Source organism: Rhipicephalus microplus, chromosome 1, assembly GCF_043290135.1.
Source record: "Rhipicephalus microplus isolate Deutch F79 chromosome 1, USDA_Rmic, whole genome shotgun sequence".
In the NCBI taxonomy this organism is placed as follows: Eukaryota; Metazoa; Arthropoda; class Arachnida; order Ixodida; family Ixodidae; genus Rhipicephalus; species Rhipicephalus microplus.
The window spans coordinates 152,745,865-152,757,025 of NC_134700.1; the positions used below are offsets into that span (position 1 = coordinate 152,745,865).

The 11,161-nt window shown below is 49.5% G+C and overlaps 1 protein-coding gene across 1 annotated transcript; it reads right to left on the bottom strand.

The window, feature by feature from the left end:
• Positions 1-2,564: 2,564 nt before the first annotated feature.
• LOC142768865 (uncharacterized) lies at positions 2,565-7,272 on the bottom strand. The gene is made up of 2 exons (XM_075871306.1): positions 6,944-7,272; positions 2,565-3,667 (listed from the first exon to the last, which is right to left on the bottom strand). Exons 1-2 carry the CDS (start codon positions 7,127-7,129, stop codon positions 2,582-2,584), a joined length of 1,272 nt encoding a protein of 423 aa, XP_075727421.1. The 5' UTR covers positions 7,130-7,272; the 3' UTR covers positions 2,565-2,581.
• Positions 7,273-11,161: the final 3,889 nt, after the last annotated feature.

Below are 11,161 nucleotides of genomic sequence, written 5' to 3' on the forward strand. Positions count from 1 at the left end.
CTACCAAACCGTGAAACTTCACCATCTTTTAATACAAAAAGGCCACGACATCGTCTTTCAGTGATTACATGGGCATTGTGGTATAGGCGCAAAATGATTCTGCAGATCATGCCGCTCACACGTAACATGAAGAAGCAAACAGCGTTCCAATTCCGCTTTCAAAAGCGGACGCGGCGAGGCAGATTCGTCAACTGGCCCGCAGTCTCACACTGACTGTGTGGAACACACCAAGCATACGACGTACAAGACTGCACGAGCTTGACCCTTCACTACAACTGAGGCCTCCACCTGGCCTACATCGACGTGCAGCTTCGCTTCTCTATCGCCTTTGGCTGGGAGTTGCTTTCACGAAACCTTATATCACGTTAATCGGAATTACTGACAATGCGGCGTGCGATGTTTGCGGCACTGACGAAAATATCGAACACTTGCTCTGCCATTGTCCTCGATTTGCCTGAGATAGACAAGTACTTGCCAACGCAATGTGGCGTATGGATAATCGGCCTCTTTCTGTGAGGGTGCTATTACAGCAACGTCCACATGCCTCGACAGCCCACAAGGCAGTGAAAGCCCTGCTGTGTTTCCTGAGAAAGACAGGCTTGTGTGAACGCCTCTGACATGCGGTAGAGTTCTACACGCTGCAGTGAAATGACTGTCAATCTCCCCCCCACCTTTGTTTTTCTTTTCCCTCTCTTCCCTCTTTCTCGTCTTTCTTGTCCCCTTCCCTAATACTCCAGTGTAGGGTAGTCAACCGGATGTCTTTCTAGTTCACCCCCTGCCTTCTCCCTTTTGTTGCTTCCTCCTCCCCACACAGAAGTAATCCTTAGAAGGTTAAGAACAGGACATACACACACAACACATTCATTTCTTTTGTCAGGGGCGATCCACCTTTTTGTGATAGATGTAGAGAAGCACTCACCGTACTTCACATTCTAATCCAGTGTAAAAAATTAGACAAGCTGAGAAGACAACACTTTCCATAACCCTACCGACAACAGATACCACTTAATACTGCACGTTCGTTGGTAGGAAACCACTTTTTACGCATAAATCATTGTTATATTTTTAAAGAGAAGTTCATACTTTTCATATCATATACCCGGACATTCCGTAGCACAAACTCTCCGGAGAGGTCTCCGCTGCGTTGGCTACACTCAACAAAGTACTTGCCTCACGTCCCTTGGACGCAAGGGTGTGAACGAGTGAGGCACTTGTGCTAGTGTTATACATCTCCACCATCGTTTTTATTATCACAAACTTTTGTCATCAATTAACACAATACACCTTTCATGGCATGGTCATGATTTTATCACTTGTATGTTTTACCCGACTTAGTGCGAGGAATTTTATGGCCCTTATACAGCCACTTAACACAATCACTTTCCATATCTCTAGTAAGACGAACTGGCGCTCGTTGGCCATGAAATGGCCCTTGCGCCACTAAACATCAAACATCATCATCATTTTTTAAGAGATGTCCGCTTCTACCATGTAATATACCTAGGCATTGTGTAGTGCGACCTCTAAAGAAAGGTTTCTGCTGTGGTGGCTACATTGAAAAGCACTTGTCTCGCTGCCCTTGGACACAAGGGTGCTGATAAGACACGTGTGCTAGTGCCAAATATGTTTATACATGCTTTGATTTTCAAAACATTTTGTCACCCATCTTTAGTATACATATCCCGCCACTGTCGCGATTCTAATACTTATGTTTTTACGAGCGTTAGCGCGAGGAATTTTAGGGCACTTATACACCCACGCACCATTTCGTTGTCCACATCTCTAGTCACTGAAGTGGCGCTCTTTGGCCATCAATTGGCCCTTGCGCCATAAAGCACCACGCATGATCATCAAAGAGGTATTCTTCCCTGGTGGGGGAGGTGGGGGGGACTTGAATCGCGGTATATGTATACGACCGGAAAACGAGCATCCTAACGACTCGGCCCTACAGGCGCGCTCGCAGATCATATATTATAGCCTCGTATAGCATAAGGGGTGGGAAAGGCATTACCTGGAGGAGAGGTGCAAGGGGGAAGAGAAGGGGACGGGCACAGCAGAATGTGAAAAATAAAGAGAGAGAACACTAATGACAGAGAGATATAAATAAATGAATAAAAAGAAAGCAAGCACGCCACCCACACCAATCATGGCCGATCACCCACGGTTGGTTGCGCTAGGATAAAAGGGGCAATCAATGAACCATTCCGCGCAAACATCGCTCAATAGGGCACACAGCCTGATGGCCTGACTACGTCCGCTCGCGTTCGGAGTGATGAGACGTCGTGAGAAAATGTGCATTTCGAAAAAGGAAGCCACGCATCTCGAAGCTAGACGAGTCAGTCGACGGTAAGTAAGCGTGCATCGATGGGCCGAGCGAATTTCGCAAACATAACTTTTTTATTTTCTCACCTCATCATCGAGTATTTGTTTTCCCTTGGCGCGCGTAATACTGACAACTGTGAAGGCCAAGAAATAAGTAAATCATTGTCGCAGAAATAGCTTTGTACTTCAATAGGCTTGCAAAGCAGACCTATTAACTATGTACGTTGGGCAATAAAGAAGTGTACGTTTTCTCCTTTAATTACAGCGACATTCGAGCGGGGTCCGCTTTGTCGTCGTTCGCTGGCAACGCACTCTGAAGGAACAAGCTCGGCGGATTGAAGGCTCGTTGCTCAGACACGTTGACGACCGCAGTTTTCGCTGTCTTCATGGGAGGCTCCTTTCCATCCGACATCCGGTCGTGCCGAAGACGCCCTCTAATTTCCGGTGAAACCAACGCTGTGACAATGACTTCTTCAGAGTTCATTTCGTCCGACATGCTCCCCAAAGGATGCCTCGACGCGCCCACCACCAGCTCTTCTGATGGCGTGACTATGATCTCCTTGGAAGTCATCCGCTCCGACTGGGTCACACCATGCTCCAAGGCATTTAGCGCTGGCTCTTTTGGTGGTGTAACAATCACCTCCTTGGACGTCATCTCCTCCAGGTGGATCACGCCAGGCTCCGATTCATTCACCGGCGGCTCTTCTGACGATGTGACAGGAACCTCTGTGGAGTACATCTCTTCCGATTCAGTCACGTCAGGCTGCGACGTGCTCGCCGCAGGCTCTGTCGACATTGACGAAATCACCTCTTTGATGGTCATCGCCTCCAATTCAGTCACATTATGATCCGACATGTTCGCCGCAGGCTCTGTCGACAATGTGGAAATCGCCTCTTCGGTGGTCATCGCCTCCGATTTACTCCCCGTCAGCCAGGATGGCTTCTCTGGTGGTAGCGTGTCCGGATAATCACTATAAGGCTCTTCGGTGTACGGCGTAATGGTATCCGGCTCGATGTCTGGACCAGGCCCTATGGGTATCCGAGGGGGCAAGTCTGAATCCCTGCGCGTCGGCCACGTCCTGTGCTGGACGGTTTCTGGCACGACGATCACGGTGACGTTGGCATGACGGCCGACGATGGGGGCACCTGGTCCCGTAGAGCTGATGTACTCTCGGTTCAGGTACATGAGCAGCATGATCATGCTCGTGCTCAGCACCGCCAAAATGCCCACGGTAGCTGCCTTGACCACCGTGTTGAGCTCTCTGTCAGCCTTGAGGTCATTTTTTGTGCTCACCGGCACGTAGAAGCCCTTCTGTGCCTGCTGCTCTGCGACCGGTTTCTTTGCCTGCGACACAAAAAAAGCAGTAGTATAAGGTTATAAAAGATGCTTCAGCTAAAATATAGTTGCACAGCTACGTGGATAGTGGTCGTAAAATGAAAGAAGAGAGCTATAACCAATATCTCTAATGTTTCAGCATCACCATGAAGAAGCGCGGCTTGCTCGGCTCGAGACGCTCACTGTGTGAGTGACCTCGGTCTAGCCGGGCTCCGTGTGGATGTGAAAAATATAGGACGTTGCACAAATGTTCGACTAAGTCATGCGTTGTATAGCAGTGTTGACGAGGATGGGACACATTACTGACTGCTCATGTAAGCACCTTTTCGAACCACAATTCTCAATCATCCTTCATAAAGTGATAGTGACTTAGGCTCTAAAAATACGCTTCCTGCTGAAACCGTTAAGAGTTGCAGAGATGCGACGCTGTGCGCGTTAGCAAAACGCGAGCACTCTTTAGTCTGATGCCAGGCGCTATCAGCATCCGTTGGGGCCGCTCGACGAAATGCGACATGCTGCACTTTGCGCCGATGCGTTACCCAGACAACATTGCGTCTCATTTACCGTGACGGAAGGACACCAGACGCGCTGAAACGCGCATGCGTCAAAGCAACGCAGCGCGGCGCGCGCCTGCGAGTATATGGCAGGACCGGCGCCTGCAATGGCAACGCCGGCGTGACGCGACGAAATGAACGTCGGCGAGCATGCGCACCACGTCACGTCAAAATGTATTGCCGGCTTGACTGTGCCATGTAGTCATGTTCTCACATGACACACTCATGATTATCATGTTTTCATCAGTCACATACCTTCGTCATTCATTGGCGTCACGTACTACGAAATTTGGCATATGTGAAGCTAGCGAAACGGTCGCGAGCGCATCATTATTGTGGCGTGTAGTCATGTTGTTACATGACATGCATGTCATGATTATCAGGTTTGGATGTGTGTTTTACCTATGTCGTCCGTTCGCGTCGCGTAATGCCGAGTTTGGTACATGTGAAGCTAGCAAAACGGCCGTGAGCGCATCATGAGCGTAGCATGTAGTCATGTTGTTACATGACACGGATCTCATGTTTAGCATGTTTGCACCAGTATCAAACCTTCGTCCTTCATTCACGTCCCGTAATACCAAATTTGGTATAAGTGAAGCTATAGCGAAACGGCTCCCAGCTCATCACTAGCGTGGCATGTAGTCATGTAGTTACATGACACTATCTCATGATTATCATGTTTGCACCAGTCACACACCGTCATCCATTCACGGACTGTAATACCCAATGTGGTATAAGTGACGCTAGCCAAACTCGAAACGGCCGCGAGCGCATCATGAGCGTGGCATGTAGTCATGTTGTTACATGACACGCATGTCATGATTTTCATGTTAGGGCCTGTCACTTGTGTTCGCCATGCAATCATGAGATACCATACCAGTTCTGCAACATACCATGTGAACGAAACCATGGCAAGAACTGCAGGGCCATGAAATGTAAATCACAACATTCATGACATACATGTCATGATTTTCATGTTATGACTAGCCAAATATGTTCTTCATACAGTCATGTTATGCCATACCAAGTTTGGTATCGATACCATTATCGAAACGGCCAGGACAGCTGAAAGTCGAAGGCGGCTAGACAGATAGATAGATAGATAGATAGATAGATAAATAGATAGATAGATAGATAGATAGATAGATAGATACATAGATACGCTCAAAGTCGCCGAATTTCACTCAGAAATGCTTCGCATTTAAAAGTACAAGCACTGACTTATCACTGCACATTAGGCACAACTTTTGTGAAGACACGTTTCACTTTCGTGTTACATCAATGCCTATAATGGAGGAATTAAAAGATTTTTTGAAGCTAACCGGTAGCACTCCCCGGAGATGCTTAAGAAAAATCTAACTACGCAGTTATTGTGCGTGCTCTTTCACGCAAGCAAACTCTTTAGTTAGCGAGAAACAAACCTTGCCTTTCAGAAAATAAAATAAAAGAAAAAAAAAGAGCTCAAGGTTCATTGTGTGTTAACGAAAAACAACTGCACCTGCAAGTGACCTGAGAGTGTGCAATCTGCTTTCGGAAACAAGCTACGCTTCCCCTACATGAGCATGTATACATTATCAAACATGAAAACTACGCACAGTGAAGCAAAATGAAAGTAAATGAAGGTCCTTTATGAGTGTGAAATTGCATCCAGCCCTTCTAAAATGTAAACTTGAGAAGCCGAGCGCTTCAAAGTCACTGCGTTGCTCTTTTTGCCATTTCTACCACGTTTAAAAAAAGCAAGAACTATCGCATAGGCTAATAAAGGACGCAACTTAAGCAGAATGGAGATTAATACGCGTGTTTTACAAAGATCTTTACAGCCCAATTAGGCTGTTGTCGGCTGTATAGTTAATATTTATTTCATATGGAGTCAAACTGGTAGGAACAGGGACGCAAGTTCGACAGCGAACTATATGCTGGCCACATTTCCAGGGCTGAAATATCTGAAATGCCCGTCAATACGAACTTTTAAGGAGAAACTGTAACACCGAATCAATTCAGAACTTCAGCTGAAGTATTCTGATAGACATACGCAAGTGTTGGAAAATTCCTGGATATGGTGTGTCGCTGAAGCCAACGTTTGGACAAGCTGTTTGGCATAGTTTGCAAAGCTACAATTTCGGTTTGATATGTGGGTTTAACGTCCCTAAACCACCATGTGATTATGAGAGACGCCGTAGTGGAGGGCTCCGGAAAGTTCGATCACCTGGAGTTTTTTTTTAACGACCAAATCTGAGCACATGGGCCTACGTCATTTTCGCCTTCATCGATATGCAGCCTCCGCTGCCGGAATTCGATCTCGCCCCTGCGGGTCAGCAGCCGAGTACCTTAGTTACTATACCATTGCGGCGGGACAAATGTTCCATCAACGGGAGTCGAACCCACGACCTCTAAGTCAATGACTATAGTTACCGGGCACGCTATCCTTTGCGCAGTGGTCACAAGGTTGAAATTTAGTACAACTTTGAAAAAGACACGCCCGTTCGTCGAAACATCGACTGCAAAGACGCCGTTCATCTCTTCAAGCGTACAACTCCCTTGTACATCCATATTTCTTGAATACCTTAGTTTTGATCAATCAAACCCTTAATTTTCTTAAATATTGATTCATTGTAACGCTACAACCTTCAATTTAACGCTTCCTTCTTTGTGGCACCACCTCGCGTCCACTAATGCTGCCGCACACTGGGTCCCAACATCGTACAACAGCGCTTGCTGTCGTCGGCCTCACCTGACTTTTGCTTGCAGAACTTGGAGTGCTCGAGTGGACGCTTGACGACGCCCTGTGCTCCGCAGCGCTGACCGCGGACGTATAAGACTGTTCCACGGGGGCCTCGGTTTCAGTGGTTGTCTTCGGCGTGTCCTCAACGATGACGGTCGTTATTTCAGTCTGCGTAGTCTTCCGAATCAAAGCCATGGTAGAGTAACTGATCGAGTGGTCTGTAGAGCTACCGCTGCTGGTGTTTCAAACGCGAGACTGTGACGGCCACGAGCACGAGGCTGTTGGTCCCCATCTTTCTCTTCGCTCGGCTGTGACGAGCCACTCAGAAGCCAATATTACCATTCTACCCACGAAAATTTATAACTATTATTGGTCTTTCACGCATGAAAACTTCAATATTCTTACAAATCTACACGCCATAGTGCACCCTCGATTGATTTAGACTACCCCAGGGTTTCCACCACGTGCCTAAATTTAAGCGCACCGACATCACAACATTTCTCCACCGTAGAAATGCGGCCGCCATGGTCGAGAATCAAACGCATGTCCTCGAAACTCACACCGTGACATCGTATATGTTAACTACGCCAAATTATGTGGTCACATAGATTGTAACACGAGGTTACAACTACCGGTCCTTTCGTTCTGTTCAATTTCGCTAATCGCTGTTCTGGCTAACTACAGGTCGCACACTTTTACGCTCTCCTACCTTCTCGATTTGGCACGCCGAACACCTGCTGTAGGTGCGGTCAAACGGCTGCTCTTTGGGACGGGGTAGTAACAAACCCAGTGCGAATATTGCTCAGAGACAATGATCGTGTGTGCAATGTTACCAAAACGCATGCTTGGGTCGAGATTTAAAGCAGAAGTGCTCGCGTCTTTCCTTCCGAGAAAGTGTTCAACTGAAAGAAATAAATAAATCGTGATTGGCGGTATTGTATAATAAATCTTTCATTATGTCTCAAATATGCGAATGCCCCTTATGATGTGCTGTTATAGAGCATTATATAAGATATTTACATGTGAGAGACCAAAAATGTGTAACAATAAAATAATAATAATCATACTTATCAGTGAACAATCTAAAACAAGGACATTATTTACACTAGTCAGCGACTTCAACGTAGACGTTATGAACCTTAGGTCTTGCTTCACCCACTCATCATCATTCCCTTCGTGGAAACCCGGAATTTTTTTCTTTGACTTCCGTGCGTTAGTGAATCGCACTGCAAACGATGCCGTGAACGTAGACCAGCTTAACTTGTCCAGCAACGACTCTTAAAGCCTCAGCACACGTAGGGGGGGGGGCGCTGCGAGCGCTCGATGGTGACGGACGCACTCCACATCGCCTCCGTAGATGTTCTGCTATTTCTGCGGACATCCACCTTGGTACCCCTGAAACTTGGATTTATCGTCACCGCCAAGTTCTCCGCTTCGCCTAGACAACACCTTCGTCCAGGTGGGTGCAGTTTTGACAACTTGAGGGACGTCCTTCACTCCCGGCTACAACGCCGCCTCGCTAAGGGCTCTCAGCCCGGCGATGGCGGCCGCTAACGTGGTTACGGGCTATGATCCTACCTCAAGCCAAATGCTGTCCATGGAGATTTCATCCTCCGAAAACACTATGCCATCAGAAGATGAATACCTCGACGACATGGTGAAACTGTGGCAACGCAAGCAAGCGAAATCGAAGTCTGCGTCTCAACAACAACGAAACGCCACGGCGGGCCACCATTCCCCAGCCTTGCAAGGAACGCCGGCGCGCCATCCCTCCGGCGGTGTGCCTACCTCTGCTCCGTCCTCGCAGCCAGCGAAGCAACGCAAGTGGCGTCCGCGTCAAACTCCTCGCCTCTCTCGCGACGACTACATCGTAGTACTCAAACCTCGCGTTCCCTGCGAGCTACGCACAATTGTCCCGGCCGATCGCGCGGGCGACGCCATCCGCAGCTACCTCGGCGACCGGACTACCACGCCAATTCAAGTGTGGCCAATCTGGGAACAGAACATCCTGGTCTGTAGCACCACCATTTTGCCTATGGCACAGCGACTCCTCGGGGACTTCCAGCGGCAAGTGGGGGATCAGCAGCTGCCTGTTCGAGGCCACGCCAAGGCACCAGGGGATACATGCAAGGGCGTCATCAATGTAAACCCTGCTGAAAGCCCGGAAAAGATAAAGTCTGAACTGTATTGGCCTCAAGGTACTATCCTTGCGGTCCGCAAACTCGGAGATTCCGCGGCGGCGGTGGTGACTTTCGAGGGCACGAAGTTACCCCACTTCCTCTTCTACCACTGCGTGGCGACGTATATCCGCGCCTACAAGACAACGGTCCCTGTATGCACCAAGTGCGGTACCATCGGTCATCGACCACCTCAGTGCCCTCACGTCGCTCCAACCCAGTGTGCCAAATGTGGAACCCCCGCACCTGCAGGTCTCAATGCCCACGACTGCCACCCCAAGTGCCTCCTCTGCCACGGCGCCCATGAGACTGGGACCAGTGGCTGCACGGCAAAATACCGAAAATATCGGAAACGCAAGCAGCCCTCAACATCTCCTCGAGGGACCACCTCATGTTCGTCACAGCCAGACAGCAGCACAAACCTGCATCATTCGGCTCCACCACTCCACGCCGACTCTCAAGCATTCCCACCGCTCGAAGCACCAGCGGCGGTACCTCAGGTGAGCAGTTGGGCAGAGAAAGCTGCTTCTAAGCCTCTCTCACCCCCTTCTGTCGATCCTCCTTCTCCCGAACTTGCGGCCCTTCGCCAGCAAGTTGCGGCACTTCAAAAGCAAAATTCTCTTTTAACTAAACAACTCGAACTCTTAAATAAGCGACTTCAACCCCAACAACAGTGTACTGCAAGGCCATTCGGTATTGACTCCTCTGTCCAGGCGGCTACGCCAGCTACGTCCAAGCTTAGTCCTCGCGCTAAGTCCACTCCCATTAAACCGCTGGTTCAAGCAGCCATGTGTACTCCAGCACTCGGAACCGGTGCCACATCTACTCCAGAAGCTCTTGAGGCTCCTGAAGCACATCAGGTTCTCTTGCCCGCTAACCAAACTCTCCCTAGCGAAGAGCACACTCCGCGCGTAGAGGAACGCCTCACGCGCGTCGAAGCTTCGATTAATCACCTCCTCACCAGCTTCTCGGTCCAACGCATAGTAGTAGAGGTTACCCAGGCTATTCAAGCCTGGGCAATCACCCAGTTTCAACCCAAGGCATCGCGTTCCCGCTCCTGCTCGGTAAGCAGTGAGGGTACAGCTCCACGGCGTCGTCGTAAGGTGGCTACCACCACCCCGCCGTCGGACAATCCGGCCTCCGTGCCCCTCCCTGCCTCTGAGGATTCCGAGCGGGACATGGAGGACCAAATATAAAACCTAGGACAGTCACGATGGCTACCAATCGTACGTCCCGTTCAAACATTGCGTCTAAATTCGAGATCATACAGTGGAACCCTGGAGGCTTCGGGAACAGGCGAAAGCGTTCACATCTTTCCCTTTTCCTCAGCTCACTTGGCTCTCAGCCGGCCGTCTTGGCGCTCCAAGAATCTGGCCCTGCTCCATCCCTTTCTGGATACCGCTCCTATGTAGGCGGCACCACCACATGCCTCCTCGTGCATAAAGCTTACACGGCGATACAGATCGACCTCGATCTGGATCTTCCTTACGACTACTGCATGATATCAGTGCTGCCTCAGCGGAGGGGCCAACCATCAATACATATCTTAAACGTGTACTGTCCCCCTCGCCTTTCGAGGGCTTCGTTTGCGCATCTCTTCCATCGGGCACTGCGTATAGCGGCCCGACAACCACTGGTGATTGTCGGGGACTTTAATGCCCCCAGCCCTCACTGGGGTTACCACTACGAGAAGGCCCGGGTCAGAGAGCTCAAGGAGCTCATTTCCTCGCTGAGCCTGACGCTTCTTACCGATCCGGCACAACCCACACGTTCCGGCAACTCGGTCACGCGAGACACATGCCCCGACCTCTCCCTCACCCGTCACATCCGCGATGCTACATGGGAAAATTTAGGCGAAAACCTAGGCAGCGATCACTTTTTACTCCGCATTTCGTTCACACCGCGGCAGAAAATGCGCCAACACTGGGGCCAAGCCCGTCTCACCGATTGGACTCAGTTCAGAATGCAACCATTCCCCGCCGGCCTCTCCTCGACCGAATATGCAGCGTGGGCATCATGCGCTCTTCATAAGAAACAAGCGAACACTCGC